Source organism: Vicia villosa, linkage group LG5, assembly GCF_029867415.1.
Source record: "Vicia villosa cultivar HV-30 ecotype Madison, WI linkage group LG5, Vvil1.0, whole genome shotgun sequence".
Taxonomy (NCBI): domain Eukaryota; kingdom Viridiplantae; phylum Streptophyta; class Magnoliopsida; order Fabales; family Fabaceae; genus Vicia; species Vicia villosa.
The window spans coordinates 118,248,080-118,266,733 of record NC_081184.1 but is presented as its reverse complement, the minus strand read 5'-3'; the positions used below and the strand labels follow the sequence as shown (position 1 = coordinate 118,266,733).

At 32.9% G+C, this 18,654-nt stretch overlaps 2 protein-coding genes across 2 annotated transcripts; one reads left to right on the top strand and one right to left on the bottom strand.

The window, feature by feature from the left end:
- The first annotated feature begins 502 nt into the window (after window positions 1–502).
- Window positions 503–3,077, top strand: LOC131602189 (pentatricopeptide repeat-containing protein At1g09820). The gene is made up of 2 exons (XM_058874214.1): window positions 503–920; window positions 1,017–3,077. Exons 1-2 carry the CDS (start codon window positions 887–889, stop codon window positions 2,735–2,737), a joined length of 1,755 nt encoding a protein of 584 aa, XP_058730197.1. The 5' UTR covers window positions 503–886; the 3' UTR covers window positions 2,738–3,077.
- Window positions 3,078–3,567: 490 nt separating this feature from the next.
- On the bottom strand, window positions 3,568–9,214 carry LOC131602188 (synaptotagmin-2). Its single transcript, XM_058874213.1, has 9 exons — window positions 8,117–9,214; window positions 7,308–7,549; window positions 6,316–6,334; window positions 5,683–5,900; window positions 5,327–5,436; window positions 5,145–5,243; window positions 4,431–4,878; window positions 4,177–4,305; window positions 3,568–4,037 (listed from the first exon to the last, which is right to left on the bottom strand). Exons 1-8 carry the CDS (start codon window positions 8,905–8,907, stop codon window positions 4,217–4,219), a joined length of 2,016 nt encoding a protein of 671 aa, XP_058730196.1. The 5' UTR covers window positions 8,908–9,214; the 3' UTR covers window positions 3,568–4,037; window positions 4,177–4,216.
- Between the last annotated feature and the right edge of the window lie 9,440 nt (window positions 9,215–18,654).

Here is an 18,654-nt window from a genome sequence, read left to right as displayed (position 1 = left end):
TCTCATACTTAGTACTAGTGACGACCTCTTGGTAGGTCACAGGATCATCTTGATCCATGAGTAATACATCACCTTGATTAGTTACGAGATAACCATGTCTCTCAGGTTGGTGACGTATCCTGTTTGACCTACGCTAGTTTTGTTCTATTGAAGCAAGTTGCTCTTCCACAACTATTCATATTTTCCGCTCTAATTCCTACATAGATGTATTCATGCTTTGTGATTCTTGAATTTCTTCAAGCTCTACTTTCCTCCCACTGATTTCTTTGAAAATAAAGTCATTTTCAAGGAATACTCCAATTCGTGCGACAAACATTTTGCCCTTAGAAGAATTTTAGTAATACCCTCTTGTTTTTTTTTTAAATACCCCACAAATAAGCATTTATTATATTTGGACTCAAGTTTAGTTGAAATTTGTAGTTTTACATAAATTTCGCAACTTCAAATCTTCATGTAAGAAATATATGTTTATTACCATTTCACAAAGGAATGGTGTCTTCTTAATTTTTTTTGGATTGAACACAGTTAAGTTTGTAGGTTATTGTCAACCAAGCATGTCGTCAAAATTAAATTTCTTTTCTCATATACACCATTCCTTTGTGATGCTACGGGAAGAGTTTATATTCACTTGTATGTAAAAACTCCAGGTCTACGTACTCCAAACATTTTTTGCATTCAGTTTTTTCTTTTCCTAACCGGAAAACTCCCTCCGAGTTGATCTCAGCGCAGAACCACCGAGAAATCCGTTCAGCCTTTTCTTTCACCTTATTCCAACATTCTTCCTCTCCTCGCGGCGAGGATGCGATCCCATCTCGACTTCCGGCCGCAATAACCGCCACCGCAAAACGCTCCGCACCCGCGATTCAAAGAAACAACACCAGGAGCAATGACTATTCACAAACTTTCTCAATGTATTCAAGGTAACACAGATTTCATTCTTAAATATTAATAATCCACTGAATTATTGTTAATGTGTTAATTTTTTGATAAAATATTTCTCTAATTTCTGCTTACAGCTCCAATCTCCAGCTCATTCAGCACATCCACAATCTCGGAGCTCTTGAGCAAACAGCATTGGTCAGAGCTCAAATCTCATCTTACACTAACCAAACCCGCAACATTTCTCGATCAATTACTTAATTCCGGTATCGATTCAGACCTTGTTTATAGATTCTTCAATTGGTCTCAGAAAGAGTTCAGATTCTCATATGATCTCGAACCAACCGCAAAACTTTTACATTCTCTAGCGAATTCGAAAAAGTACTCTAGAGTTAGGTCTTTCCTAGATAGCTTTGTGAAAAACAGGAAACATACAGTTTCTTCTGTTTTTCACTCGCTTTTATTAGGCGGTGGTCGATCCGGTGATGCTACTGTTTTGATCATCGATATGTTGGTGTTAGCGTATGTTAGAAATTCGGAGATGAATTCGGCTTATGAAGGGTTTAAGCGAGCGCAGGATTATGGATTTAAGTTATCGTTGACTTCGTGTAATCCGTTGTTGAGTGGTTTGGTGAAGGGGAATAAGATTGGAGATGTGGAGTATGTGTATAAGGAGATGATGAAGAGTAGGATTCGGCCAAACGTGAACACGTTTAATATTTTCGTTAATGGTCTTTGTAGAGGCGGGAAGTTGAATAAGGCGGAGGATGTTATTGAAGATATGAAGGCGTGGGGAGTTTCGCCGGATGTGGTTACTTATAATACTCTTGTTGATGGTTATTGCAAGAGGGGCGGTGCTGGAAAAATGTACAAAGCGGAAGCTATTGTGAAGGAAATGATTGCTGATAAAATTTGTCCGAATGAAGTTACGTTTAACACTCTTATTGATGGGTTCTGTAAGGATGAGAATGTGTTGGCTGCAGAGAAGGCCTTTGAGGAGATGCAAAAGATGGGATTGAAACCTAATACGATTACTTATAACTCGCTGATAAACGGTTTATGTAATAATGGTAAGCTAGAAGAGGCAGTTGATTTGAGGGATAAGATGGTTAGTTTGGGTTTGAAGCCGAATATTGTAACTTATAATGCGCTTATTAATGGGTTTTGTAAGAAGAAGATGATGAAGGAAGCAAAAAAAGTTTTTGGTGATATAACTAAGCAAGACTTGGTTCCTAATGCTATTACATTCAATACTATGATTGATGCATATTGTAAGGAAGGGATGATGGAGGAAGGGTTTGCACTGCGTAGTTCAATGCTAGACAGAGAAATTTTGCCTAATGTTTCAACCTATAACTGCTTAATTACAGGCCTGTGCAGAAAACGGGACTTACAGGCTGCTAAGGAGCTTCTGAATGAAATGGAGAACAATGGCTTAAAAGGCAATGTTGTGACATACAACATATTGATAAATGGAACATGCAAAATCGGCAAATCAAGAAATGCAGAGAAATTACTTAATGAAATGTTCAACCTTGGTTTGAAACCTAATCATCTGACATATAATACTTTGATGGATGGTTATTGTATGGAGGGGAATCTCAAGGCAGCGTTGAAGGTGAGGGCGCGCATGGAGAAAGAGCAAAAGCAGCCCAATGTTGTTACTTATAATGTGTTGATTAAAGGATATTGTAAAGTTGACAAGCTAGAGGCTGCAAATGGTCTTCTTAATGAGATGTTGGAAAAGGGTTTGAATCCAAACCGTTCTACATATGATATTGTAAGATTGGAAATGTTAGAGAAAGGCTTTATTCCTGATATAGAAGGACACTTGTATAATATCTCTAGCATGGATTAACAAGAACTTGGGTTGATAGATTAGATTTTGGTTATCAGTGTATTATTTATCTATTGTTTAGAGTAGAGCTTCATAAAAGATTCAAAAGACAAATCTCAACTTGTACATATCTTGTTTTTTTTGCTGAGAAAAGTAGGAACAATGCACACACTAGTCACTACAGCTTCACTAGCATTTGATTTAAAGAACTTAGTAATTACTACGCCAAATTTCAAGTATTAAGCATTTATGCATGTGTTATACACATTTCATCATCTATTACTCCATACACTTCATGCATGTTTGGATTGGTTTCCAAACTTAAAATTGATTTAACTTTGAATGAACAAGTAATTTCCATGAATAGCTAACCCCCGTTTAATTTAGTCTCTAAATTCATGTGTTGTGGTAAGATAGTAACAAACTAATTTTCTCAAAATTTCCTTGATAATGAGATTTTTAAGTAATCTTTGGAGGTACCTATATTTTCTTCATCATTATATTTTCCTTTCAAAGGTAACATATTATAAATGATAAATGGAAGTCTTTTACTAACTTTTTCAAGTTCAATATCTAGAAGTCCAGCTCCACTAGTCCATGTATTGAGAATGATAAGTAGTTTATTTATCTCTTCCTTACTTGACAAAATAGATGTCTTTGTTGTAGTTAATTAATCATCTTTCAAAAGACTTATAATAATCTTCATTTGCCTCCTCTTCTTACTGTTCGAACAAATTGAAAGTGTGAGATCAATCTTATTTATCAAGAAACTAATCACAGGATAGATCATCTTGTAAATATCAATCATAATGACGAGTTTGATTTAATAAAATTTTAACTCTTCACTATTCTTTAATTTTTTTTGTTGTCTAATGATTATAGTGGAGTCTCTTTCCCACATGTTTCTTAACAGTCTTTTTAAACTGTATTTAAGAAATGCATGGACGTTAGATTAGATACTATCGTTCTGATTGCCTTGTATTCTTTTATCCCCAAACACCATCAGCAATCATTGTTAATAAATAAAAAATCTATCATTCCTCACGCACTCTAAATGTTACAAGAAGCCCTGACAAATTTAAAGGAAAAAAACCTGCTATTCTATTTTATTATTGACTGGTAAAAACAATATCGTTGTATTTGCATATATACGAACAATAAATTTATGTTTAAGCAGAATTAAAATCTGTAGCTCTCACAAAACCAAGCCATGAATCACGCGCCGTCCGTAGATGCTTTGCTCTACAGCAGTACTCATGAATATACTAAACTATACTAGTAGCTAAAAGAAAGTTGATTTGATTAAAATCCACTGCACAACCTGCAAGGTAAAAAAAAAAAAAAACCAAAATTAGCTTTAAGTAGAAAACAAACACAAGAAGTATGAATATAACATGTAAGGAGTTGAACAATCCAAAGGAAGTAAGTGCATAATATTGTAAGGAAGACTTAAGAATTACTTTAGCTGAACCAAGATGAAGAAGATTGTAGAACACCATCTTAAGGATTGAAGATACTTGAACCACTGATATTGACAGCAATTAGTAGTGCCATGCCAGTAATCACAGCAAGCCAAAATAAGGCTGATCCTGCATTTCAAAGTTTTTATTTTCGTCGTGAATACAAGATGCTTTATGAATCTTATAAATATTCAGATAATACATATCCATGTTAGACGCGGTTATATTTGAGAGAAACTATAAGAGAATGGTACCTCCAGAACCTTCAGAATTATCAGAACTAGGAGTTGATTCCGCATTGGCAACAGAAGATTTTGGTACTTTAGACGCTGTATTTGAGCCATTATCCAAACCTTTGGTAAACCCAGCTTCAGATGTTACTATCCCTTGAAACTCTTCGCTGACAATTATTGCAGCCAAAACATCCATAAATGATTCTTTATCTGTTTGATACATAGAATCTCTTATGCCCTTTTGATCAGTGACATTTGCTTCTTCTGTATCAGACAACTCGTCATCTGAAGCATCAATATCAATGGAATCCTCCTCGGTCTTGTCATCTTCCTCATCCTCTACATAGGCTTTATATGTTAGCCTAAGCAATATCTCCCCGGCTGAGCCCTTTCCTCTAAAACTCCAACCCCCTTGTAAAACCACAATTCTGTCTGTTGGTACTGTGTCTTGAAGAGATCCCAAATCAACCTGAAAACATTTTCAAATAAGAAAACATGCACACGGGGAAAATAAAAAATTAACTATAAAATCCCTTATCCATTTTCACTCAAGTGCCACGTTGAAGGAGGACAGTTGACAAATGACAAACAAGATGCTAATCAGCAAGTTCAAAAAAAAAACTAATTGTATTATCTATGCACAGTAGATTGTGAATGAAGTATAAAACTAATAAATAGAGAAAATGAGGAATAAAACATCACCCAAATACGTTAGGCATTGCACATAAGACATACCTCTCCTGTACCGATACTCAAATCTGCAAATCCCAGTGCGTCCTTTACTTGGATATTTAACTTCTGCTTTTTAGGGTTGGAAACAAGCATATGGAAATCCTGCAGTACTAGCACATGTGAATACGACGAAAAATATAGAAACAGCATAAACAAAGATGAATCAAGAAATCCAAAAACAATACCTGATTCCAAATTGGCATTCCAGGGGGACCAATGACAGTAGTTTGACTGTTCTTTTTGCTGCGAATGGTTTGATCTCCAAGGCTAAGAATAACATACGGGTCTGTCTTGCCTGGAAAAACAGTATACACAAAATTGAGTAAGGTAGACAATACAACAATACTCGCATTATTCCGTAACTAAAATTTTGTAGACACTGAATAGGGGATAAAAAAACCATGTTCACATAACGTAAATTATTAAATAGACTGCAAAAAAAATCTATTAAATAGTAAAAAAAGTCCCAATGGAGTACAAATAATCAACCAAAAAAAAACAGCAATTTACTTAAAAGAAAATACAAGACAATAGAATTTACCAAAAAGATAAGGAAGTTTTCTAGCATCCACAAGAGTGACGGATAGTTCACCAACAGAATCCATGTTTCCTTCTTGTATTTCTCCATCTTTAACACCATCAGCGACGGGACCAACAGTGACAGGACCAACAGCTTTTCCCTTTTGGAAATCCAAAACAATTTTGTTTGGCCGTACAAATAGTCTAGGTAAATCTACTGTAAGAAGTTTGGTCAAAAACCTACAAGAAAAAGGCCAAAATAATCACATTACAACTAATAACATGAAGAAAAAAAAAAAATTCCACAGCCAATCTAGAGATAATAAATCCATAAGTATGAAGAGAACATGAAATCTGCAGACTAAAGAAAAACAAAAGAAAAATTCAAGTTCTATATTTTATAAAATTGAGTAGCCATTGACTATTAATCAAATAAATATTTAATCTGCAGTAACAAAAGTTTCCAAAGTGCAGTTACTCTCTATAACTAATAACATTAGCACCAAATTCATGTTCTCATAATACTTTATAAATATATAGTAGTTACACTTTGAAAATGCTTTCACACAAGTGCACACACTCTGCTTCACAAACATCAAATGAAATTAATTATAAGTTATAACTTATAGCAGCTAAAAATATAAATGGAACTCACATTGACAGAACTGGAATTGCTGATTATGTCCAACGATACATAAAAGAAGAAGAAAAAAACAAAAATGTCAGCAACTATATGTTAGATATTCTTCAAAAATATGTATTTGAAATGCAAGGAAATGATATGTTACCTATGACCTATCAAAAACATTAAAAGAAACTCTGCACATTATCAAATTAAAATACCAGATGGGAAATACAATACACCATTTCAAAATATAAAGAATCCACAAGTTTTAACCCAATATCTTAAGCTTTTGGAAAGTAGTTTCTTCACATTGTATACAAAGCTTCTTTGGCCAAGTGATCACGAATGTAAGCATTTCCATCATCACTCTAAAACAAAAACTAAATAAATTTAAATGCAACAGAGCTGTGCTTGTGTGATGTCCATAACATCAAAAGAATCCTATGTGTGGAGACACTTCAGTTCAAAACTAATCAAGAGCCTTTACCTAACAAGTAATAATCTAAGTGTTTGGGAGAGCTGATATGTGACACTATGTAAGTTGGTGAAGAAAAGGGGGGATACAAGGTTTTATTTGTTAAGTTGGTCATGAAGACTCCAAATTCGCAAGTAAAGAAGAGGAAACAAACTAGTCTATGAAACCATTTACAACAACCATGCCAACCAATATATAACTCTCATCACCAGCACCAGAAATCATGTGCAAGTCCATTGTCAAAAGATGCTTAGGGAATTGGCACAAAATTAACTCACTCATACAGCTATGCTGTTTTTTTTGTCAAACAGCTTTAAGAAGTAAGATAATATTCACTTGTTTTTGTGGTTAGCTAGCACATTGGACCATGGTGTAGTGTAGATTATCATTTTTTGTCGAGCAGGCACGGATGATATTCACATTACATCTTGTTTTTGTAATCATTTTCTACAAAAGCTATGCTTCTGATTGAATTGCTTACCAAGTCACTAAGATCCAAGTAAATATAAAGAATATAATTTCTAAGATTTACAAAAAATTGACATACCCATTAAATTGAACAAACGGAATGGAGACAGCTCAAATTTGATCTTTGGAAGTGAAACAAAAGCCCATGAAGCTGCACCGACCCAAGGTTCTGTTGGTATTAGTCGCAATTTTACCCAAAGTTCACCATCAATGTCAAAATCTCGAACACCAACTGGTACAACAATTGGAATAATGCCAAATTTAAGAGAAAGACTTAACAGCATGCGGGCACCTCCAGTATACCTAAGGCCTATCTGGTACCTAGATAAAACCAGGGGAAATAAATTGCATATATTAAGCATATAATAATAAAAGGCTAAATAACACAATAGCCTTGGATCTTAGGAATATAAATCCAAAAATAGAAATACTAAAACTACACCAAAATCCAAAACTAATACTTTCCACAAAAGATATGATCAAAAACATTACCAGAACAGCAATTCTAGTTCAAATGAAGCATACTAAGCAAAAAGATCAATTTTTCAATATCTGGTAGCCAACAAAACATTTAACCTAAGCTATAATATGATGAACGACAACACACCACTCTGCCAATAGCGAGTCTATTCCGTTGCCTCATGCCACAGATAGTGAAATACCATGTCATTGTCTTCTCATCGTTTTAAAATTCTCATTACATTTTGATGAGTATTATTTCAATTAGCACATATGCATATATAAAAATTAAAAACCTCAGTTTGAAAATGGCTTAATTGAAAAAATTATCTTTTTCAGCACATAACATTAAACAAAGAAGAAAAACATAACTTATAGCATCAATCAAGTCCTGCATTTAATAAAGCACAAGAAAGAAGCAAAACATACTGTAAATCATTGACGCGGCGAGAAGTCCTGCGTTCAACATTCCTAACAGACAAAGGTTCATCCCCTAATGAAAACTGCTTAATCTCAACTCTTTCAACATAATCAGGCTTCTCCAAATCATCAATAACAGGTTGAAGCAACCCAATAACCCAATTCTCAAGTCCACCTCTATAAACCTTCCACAACTTCCCCAACACCATATTCACCCATTCAACCGACTCTTTTCTCTGCAAATCCTTCTCCAAAAACAAAGAAAAACTAGTTGGCACTTGAGGCCACACACCGCGAAAACTATCCTCATTACTACTAACTTTGTTTCTCCTCTTCCTAAAATTCCACAGTTTATCAAAAACAACACCAACAAAGAAAAAAAACACAAACAAACCAGCAATGTTTCCGTTAATAGGCGGCGACGGAATCGGGTGAATCACACCCAGTTGAGTTCTAAGCTTATCCACAATCGGATCTTCCTGAAAAGTAGTGAAATTTGTACCCAATTGAACTTGTGAATCCTGCAATTTACCTTCTTCAAGTTCATCATTTGAAATCCTATTATCAATCCTATTATCAAGTACGAAACTTTTAGCAGCCCTTGTAGTGGAACCTTGTTTGTGAATTGAAGAGGAGTAAAGAATCCATTTTTTTCTTCGGAATTTGTGATATGAGTAATAATTAGAAATGAAGCGTTTCTTCATGGTTTTGGAAAGGGGGAAATTAGAAGGGAAGCCATTGTTGTTGTTGCAGGGACATAGAGAGAAGTGAAAAGTGGGAGAAGCTTGTTGAAGAATCATGAATGGATTGTGAAGAGGAAGAAGAAAGGGTGATGAGAATGAATATACATGAATGAAATTGTTACGAATTGGAAGGGTTTTTGAAATTGGGATTGTGGAGAATTGAATTGAATAGAATAGAGTGATTACGAGGTTGGGTATGAAAGTTTGAAATGAAAAGAAAAGTGTGAAAAATGAGAGAAAATTGAAATGGAGAAAGATTGGACACGGTTTAAGTGGGGAATTTCAACCTAGGATTTTGGCCTCACAATTTTGACTACGTGGATTATCATTATGACTAGAGTCTCTCAAGAGCTAGAACACTACTTTTTGCTTTTCATTTTTATTACTTGTAGATCGCCGACCTGCGGATCTATTAGAATTGAAAACCATAATACTAGTACTTTTATATATTTAAAAAAACAAATATTAATTAATGAAATTATTTCGAACCGCTCTGTTTTATAGAGTTAAGGTATAAATGTTTCTATAAGGGATTTTCAGGTACAAGATCTTTAATATCCACTCTCAATACAATTCTCTTAAATATTAAATTGACTTGAAGTGTTAATCATGTAGGTACCTCCCTCTCTTTGGTCCACCATATTAGATATTAACAACGTCAGTTCAAGATCAACATCTTGCAACCATTGATCTAAGGTGTTACATCCTTGAATCGCTTAGGATGATTCCCTCCATCATAGTTTTCTCAATCTTCTCTATTTCTGATTCCACAATGGAACAATGACGTTATCTGTAGAAAACGACTTATGATACCTACAATTTCCATGAGGTCGAGCTCGACTCTCATATTTAGAGTTTCAATCCGCCGTGCATGTTTTAGTTCAACGGGTTTAGATCTCGAATCCGCCGTGCATGTTTCAGATCTATAAGGTAAGAGTTTTTTTTGGTTGATTTCGTTAATGTATTTTTTTTCTTTATAATTTTTTATTTAACTTTTATTTACATTTTTATTGTTTTTTAATGATATTTTATTCAAGATTTTATTCATTTTTCTTATTATTTTTTTGCAGGTTCTCTAATCTTTCACATATTCATGCTCTAAATGGAAGGTTTATATTTTATTTTTGTTTTTTATTTGTCTTCTTCCTTCTTACTTTTTTGTTCCTAACATTTTATCTTATATTTTTTATTTATTTCATATTTCAGTTGTTGCTTTAGAGATGATTATTATGTTTAACATGATTGAAGTTGATATATTTGATGAGTTTATTTGTTAATACTTGATTTTAAATAATTTTATTTAGCTTAAATTACATTTCAAATATAATTAGAATCAAATTAATGTTATTCTAATGTGTCATTACTCGTTAATATGTCTCATTTAACTCTCTTTAATTTATATTTATTTCATAATTTATTCTAATTTTTATTTATTTATAATTTTTAGATTGGTGAAATTATTGAAGGGAGACCATTATTACTTAAATTTATTCTAATCACTATTTAATTTTTCTAAAAGTGAAATAAGTTAGAAAAAATGTATATAAATCTTTCTAAATGTAAGCTACAAATGCAGTTAAATGATGATTGATAGATTTATATACAATTTTGTTGAAAATAAAAAAAATATTATAAAAATAGATAATTAATGTCTTGGTTGTATAAAAAAATTCTATTAGGTCTTAGTATAGTGTGTTGTTTATTGCAAGTCAAAGTCACATCAACTATATCTATCTTTATGTCTTTTTCCTTTTCATCATCACACATGTCTTTTAATGTTATAAAGGACTGTCAAAATAATTTTTTATTTGATGTTATATATTCAAAATAAATGATAATTACAATAATAATTAATTAATGATATTCAATATGTTATTTTATATCATTTATAATATATTAATTGTTGGATAAGATGTTAGTATTATTTTATACTATTTATAATACCCAATAATAATTACAATAATAATTAATAATGTTTGTATAATTGATGAAAATATAAAAATTGCACATGTCATATATATTTAGACGTGTTTATAAGAACTACAAGCCATATATACTAAAATTTTATAATATAAAATATGAAACAATTTAATCTTATACATCTTAACTATCTACACAGTTAATAATTACAAAATAAACATAAATAAAAGTTAATAAAAAAATTGAGAAACAAATCGAGGACACTAATTAATAATATTTTTTATTAACTAATAATAGTAGCATGATGTATTTTATTTTTTTATTCAAAATTTTTGAAAAATGAATATAATTTATGATTAATCAAATATTAAAAATATAATTGTGAAAATTTTGAAAAATGAATACAATTAAATATTTACAACTTTTTTTAATTCCAGTTTTTTAACATCATAAATAGTTTTATTCAAATATAAATTGATCTCTAAAGCTTTTTAAGACTATCACACAAAAAAGAAAAATAAATTAATAAGTAATAAACAAATCAAAATAAATAATTAAAATACATACTAAGTACTGTGAGGAGCAACATAGCATGTATACCATTGCTACAATCAATTTGAAACACATGATATCAAAAATGTACAAATTTAATTAATTGAAAAAGATTGTTAATTATTGTAATTCATGATAAAAAGTATATATTTAGAATAACTTAATTTACATAAGGAATGCAATTTTTGGAAAAAATTAAAATTAGAGATGATCACTATAAGAAGCAAAATAATCTATATAATCTTCCTTATTGCAATGATTTAATGGTAGTGAAAAATAAAGTTAGTATAATTAATTGAAGTAATTAATTTTTTTATATATAAGAAATTGAAAACGTGAAGTAGGTTAAATAGTGGAGGTAAAATATCAGTATTATATCATCAGTTTTTTAAGTTAAAAGAAAAAGTTTGTATATGTTTTTTTTATCTCCCAGATAAATAAGAAAAAACATAAAGTTTGTGAATGCTTTTTGATCTTAAAGGTAAATAATAATTAAACAAATTATGACAAATTTGATTTAAAAAAATGATGACAAATTTGATAAAAAGAGATGATCAATGTGTTGATTGTATCTAAGATAATCTATAAAACATGCTATATAATAGTAGGTCTTAGTATAGTGTGTTATTTACTGCAAGTCAAAGTCACATCAACTATATTTATCTCTATGTCTTTTTCCTTTTCATCATCATACATGTCTTTTAATATTATAAAAGACGGTCAAAATAATTTTTTATTTTTTATTTGATGTTACATATTCAAAATAAATAATAATTACAATAATAATTAATAATATTCAATATATTTTTTATACCATTTATAATATATTAATTGATTGATAAGATGCTAGTATTATTTTTTACTATTTATAATACCTAATACTCCCTCCGTCTCATAATAAGTGTCTCATTTCAACTTTTCACGGTTCTTAAGAAAATGATTAGATGTGTTGATTTTAATGATAAATTTAATACCATTTACTAAAATACCCTTATTTATTATAGGTAGTGGAGTAGTTGGAAAATGTGAAAGTTAATATATAGGGGTATAGTAGTGGAAAAAATTAATAAATGTTGCATTGATATTCTAAAGGGACACTTATTTTGAGACATGAAAAAAGTGCAAATGAGACACTTATTATGAGACGGAGGAAGTAATAATTACATTAATAATTAATAATGTTTGTATAATTGATGAAAATATAAAAATTGTACATATCATATATACTTAAACGTGTTTATAAGAATATATGTCATTATAGTCATACATACTTAAATAGGTTTTTCTTACATCAATGTCTTTTCAAAACCTTATATATTAGTCGTAAAAATCATTAAAACAATGATTGTAAATACGATAATAGTTTATGTCAAATTGATAAAAAAAAATTAAACGATATTACGGAGGAAAATATTTTATTGATCTTACGACGAAAAATAACTAAAACAGGAAAATATTAAATGTCATCAACTGAATCAATTACTTCAATATATCTTTATATTTTAAAGGGTCATGCTAACGAGTGCCCCCGGGGCACTGGTTAAGCATTCCAAATAAAGAAAATATCATAAATTTATTGCAATTGAACACACACAATATGCTTTAGAAATCTAATTATTTATGTTTACAATACATTGAATACATATATTTTGGATTAAAACATATCTTTTTTACTTTATTAAATAAATCAACTTACCTTTTTAATCTCTTAACCAGTGCCCCGGGGGCACTCGTTAGCATTACCCTATTTTAAAATATAAATAAAATTAAATAATTAAATAAATCTTAATTAAATGTAGTCTTTTAGTGTTAGCACTCATTTGTAATGAAATTTATTACTATGCATTAATTTGTCTTTTAATTTTTTTCTTCAAGTACAACTAGCTAAGTTCACACAATGAAAATTAATGTAGTCTTTTAGTGTTATCACTCATTTGTAATGAAATTTATTACTATGCATTAATTTGTCTTCTATTTTTTTTTTAAAATTAGGACAATTTGAATTTGAATTTGAACTTAAAGAAGATTTGAATTTTCTTAAGTAATAAGTATTATTTATAATATATATAAATATCTTGATTTTTATCTAACTATTCTATCTATAGTTTATGAAAAGCATAAATGTCTATCTACAATATAAAGGTTGGAGGATAAAATAAATATATAAATATATGATTTTATTTATCATCTCAAAATAATATATATAAAAATAATTTTGAAAATAACTAAAAAAGAAAAATATTAAATATCATTAACTTGAATAGATTTTATGTTATACTAATAAATTAGATAAATTTTTTAACATTTATCCCCATAATTAAAACCGTTATTCTAATAAATTTATTATTTTTATTAAAGAGTGAAGACCCATTTTGGTCCCTCACAAATATTACACGAGTCAATTATTATTTTGTCACGGGTACCAGACATTTTTCTATATATTCAATTATTATTTTTTCATGGGTACCAGACAATTTTTTATACATTTAATTATTATTTTTTTACGGGTACCAGACATTTTTCTATTAAAAAATATACATCTGAAACAAATACGCATTCCGTACCAGAACCCGTGCGAACGCACGGGTTTGTTACTAGTTAGAATTGAAAACCATAATACTAGTACTTTTATATATTTTTAAAAATAAATATTAGTTAATGAAATCATTTCGAACCGGTCAAATGTGATAAGACTTATTTAGGGTGTCTTTTTAATATAGTCTATGGTATAAATGTTTTCAGAAGGGATTTTAACTAGAAGATCTTTAATATCAACTCTCAATACAATTATCTTAAATATTAAATTGACTTGAACGTTGAAGTGTTAATCATGTAGGAACCTCCCCCTCTTTGGTCCACCATACTAGAGATTAACAACGTCAGTTCAAGATCAACATCTTGCAACCATTGATCCAAGGTGTCACATCCTTGAATCGCTTAGGATGATTCCCTCCATCGTAGTTTTCTCAATCTTCTCCATTTCTGATTCCGCAATGGAACAATGGCGCTATTTGTAGGAAACGACTCATGATACCTACGATTTCCACGAGGTCGAGCTCGACTCTCATATTTGGATTCCAAAAGCGTCTTTGGTGAAGATATCGAAGTCTCACTCAAGATTTCAAGTCTGCGGTGTTCATATCCGTCAAACTTCGATCCAACACTAATCAATCATCCACCTCGATCTCGAACCAATGTGAAAAGACGCCAACATATTTCCCCATATATGGACCTAGATCTATAGAGTTCTGACCGGTCAGGGTTCAATTTGAGCCTAGACCAACCAAGAATCTTGGCCTCCCACTTCCACCGATAATCGCAAATGAATCTCTCTGGATCTGAACTCAGGTTCAACTCAAGTCCAGGCGATAACAACATAAACACTACTGTGCAGATATCTTCTTGACTGACCCCTGCCAAACGTCCCATCATCGTAAATATCCTCTTCCGACAACATCACCACCACGCTGAATGAAGTTATGGAGTTGACCTTCAGCTCATGCACTGAGATAGGTAACTTAAGGGACCAAATAACACACCCGGTACAGAACTCGGCGGAAAAGGTAGAAGCTCCAAGCTTTAAAACACCGTCGATTTCACTCTAGGAGAAAGACATAACACTCGGTTAGAGAAATAACTTTTAAAGATATGAAGCGACATAAAGCCGAACATCCCGACTTGTTTCAGGTAGAATGAGACCGAAATAGAGAGAATTCCAGTTCGTGTAAGCACTAGCGAAGATTTCAACAACAAAAGGGATAAAGAGAACGACATCGGGTTATCTCCTTTTGGGATAACTCAAAGCTCAAAGGTTCCAGACAACTCCAACTCCGGGAAGAAACACTCGAAAATATTCATCAAAGCTCAGTTTTCTCCTAATTCGGGGACTCAGGCTACCCAAATCAGTCGACCACCCAGCTACCCAGACAACACATCAGAGGGTGAGAGATCGATATATACTTGCGACCGGCCGGAAGATTTAATTAATATACTTGTAAATTTATTACTTAGTTGCAATTATTAATATAATTGCTGAATGTAAACAATATACATGTATGTATTGTTGTTATATTCTTGTTGCTCTTCTTTCTGTCTTGTCCCTTCTTTAGGGCACTAAAGTGTGAATGCACGTAACAGTGAATCGGGATAAAACCAACACAGTTGTTGTCCGGAGCAAAGATTTCAGGGGTGAGATTTTGTTGTGTGACATGTATGAGTTAGAAGTTCGTGTTTAGAAAAGTAAATGTTGGACTATATAAGTGAGATAATCTATAAATATGTCTTAAAATTTTAAATAAAAACATGATTTCTTTTGGTCCAATGTAAATGATCTTTTAAGGTCCTCCTCATAATGCAACAATGGTACCAGAACAAATGATTTAACTAAATAGAATTGGTTTCTTGTCTCATTGAGGTTGACAACGATGACAAGGACGTCTTTAAATTTTTTAAGAAACTATGTAGGCTAGTCACGATTCAATTGTGACAAAACAACTATAAACCTTATTTAATCATGACAAACTGTTATAAGAACTTATTTAATTACTATTTAACTGTGACAAGTTTCAAATTTTGTGTTGTATCTCACATTACACATCCTCAAAGACAATTTTGAACAAACAATGCATATGTATGTGAAAAAGAAAATTTAAAAGAGAGCATATGTTCAAAAGATTAAATGAACTCCCATTAAGGCTATGTACAATGGTTTGCATATTCAACACTTTTTTTTTTCACTTTTTATTTTCCACATCATCTTCTCTTTCTTCCACATAATAATTCAACACTCATTTAATTTTTACTCACTACAATGGTTTTGTTTAATAAAATTCAACACCTAATTCCACCATTTTAAACCATCACAACAACCAATAAAATTTTACAACGTAATATATGTGGGCCCATACTTTCTCATTCAACATGTTGAATGTTTTCAATACATATTAATCCACATCACTTTCAACTCTTTATTCAACACCTCATTGCACCTATTCAACTACTCCATTGAATAATTTTTTCAACACCTCCATTGTAAATGGTCTTAGAGGAGATTATGTTCAATATAGATGTGAGAAAAAAATGGTACATATTCGCCACATTATTAAAATTAACTCCAACCACATAGATAAAGAATATATAGTTTTTTTTAATGACAATCGATAATCTACTATGTTTTTTTAATGACAATCGATAATCTATTATTAATATAAAAAATTTGAAATCTAATTTATTTACATCCTAATCCTAAACTAATTCATAGATTATTCAATTTTTAGAGATAAAAACGTTTTTAAGAATTACTTAAATCTTAATAATTTAATTTAATCAAATAAAATCAAATAATCATTATGACATAGTATAATAATTAGTATTCACGTGCAACTTTTAATAAATTGATACAAATGTAACCCTATCCACATCAAAAATATTTGAAAATTTCTTTGGCCACCTCCCAACTTTCTAGCCCACCTCCAGCGAAAAACCCAAATTACCCCTGACTTCGGAAATGCATCTCCGAAATGCAAGGAAAAGGTGTTTTCGGAGATGCATCTACGAAAGCGCCTTTTTTTTGAAAAAATTGTCTTATTTTGGAAGTTCATTTCTGAAAACAGTATTTCGGAAGTTCATTTCCGAAATACTGCGTGTTTTGCAGATTAAGCAAAACAGCCCCCCTCCCCCATTCATTTACCCTAATCTTCTTCCAAAATCATCCTCTTTCAAAATTTCTGCAACAAGCAAGTGTGAAGTCAAATAGATTGCCCAAGTCTTCTTCCAATCTCAACCTAAATAATCTCAAACACTAATTGGTAAGTTTAGCATTTTATTTCAATTTTTAGATCCATTTGAATAAACTCTATTAGGGTGTTTAGAAATTGAAAAATATACATTAAGATAGGTTGGTACTGATATTAGGTTGTTTAGTAGGCATAAAAGTAGTTTTGAAGTTTGATTTTGGGGTCTGCCATTGGAGGTTGCAGAGAAGTTCTGCGCAGGGGTGTTTCAGAAGTTCATTTCCGAAAACACCTCCATCCCAGTTTTCAGAAATGAACTTCCGAACTGTATCAAAAGTGCAATTTTTTTTGTTTTTTCTTTTGTCTCGCATATTAATCGATTTCAATTGTTTACAGGAACATGTCAGGCAACCAACCAGCACGCATCAGACAGGGTAGAGAGTCCCAGACTGCGTCGGCTAGACGCAAGCGGGCGGCGGCGCAGCTGGCGTCGACCCAGGGACGGGGGCAGGGCCGGGGACGCCGTGTGCGAGTTCCCGTGGACGTGGGAGAGGGTACGTCGACGTGACCTACCTCTGCTACTTCATGGACCTGGATACCGTTCACTAGTGGAACTGGGGGGCAGCTACTCTGGCATACCTCTACCAGAAGCTGAATGAGACCTCCAACTGGAGGATGAGGCAGTTGGTTGAATCCTGCACACTACTCACGGTACGTTTCATTTTAATTGTTTCGTATTTATTTATGTTTCGTTTTTATTTATGTTTCGTATTTACTTATGTTTCGTATTTATTTATGTTTCAGAGCTAGATCATCTCCTACTTCTCCCGCATCCACGGCTTTCACATCGATCTTGTGTACGTTGACGCCATGCCCAGGGCCGCCAGATACGTTCTCCCGAGGGGGAACAATGCGGTGGGACCATACCGTGGGTACCTGGACCGCACGATGCACGACGACATCACCTGGAGGTCGTTCAGCGACTACACTCAGATTGTCCCCTTTGACGGCATATCTCTATATTCTGGCTGGTTGGCATGCGGGACCGGCATCATGGTCCGTATCTCCCTGAGCGGTGCATGCGTCAGTTCGGATTCGTGCAGCAGATACTCAGGTCACCCTTTGAGGCTGCTCCCGACACAGTGACCCGAGTGCAGCTCACTGCCATATGGGAGGACTGACAGCATCATGTGGTACCGCAGGAGTACCGTCGCACTCGGGTCACACAGGACTAGCACAGTGTGGAGGGATACGTCACATGGTTCTATCGGGTGTCACATCCTCTGCTGAGACCCGACATTCCCGACGCTCCTAGGCCAGCACACGAGGAGATCCTGGAGAACCAGCAGGCCGAGGATGACCACGCCATTGATCTCATGCCGATCTGCCAGCGGATAGAGATGCTTGGGCGGGACGCGTTGGATCGAGGTGTCGTTCATCAGGGCGGTCCAGAGGCAGTCGCCGTGATGGAGATGATCGTCACTGATGCGGGCCGTGCGGCGGCATACAGGAGGCAGAGGAGGGCCCAGGGTGAGAGGGTTAGGCACACCCAGTAGTGGTCGGGTTTATTTATTTTTTGTTTTCGGATTGTATCTTTAGC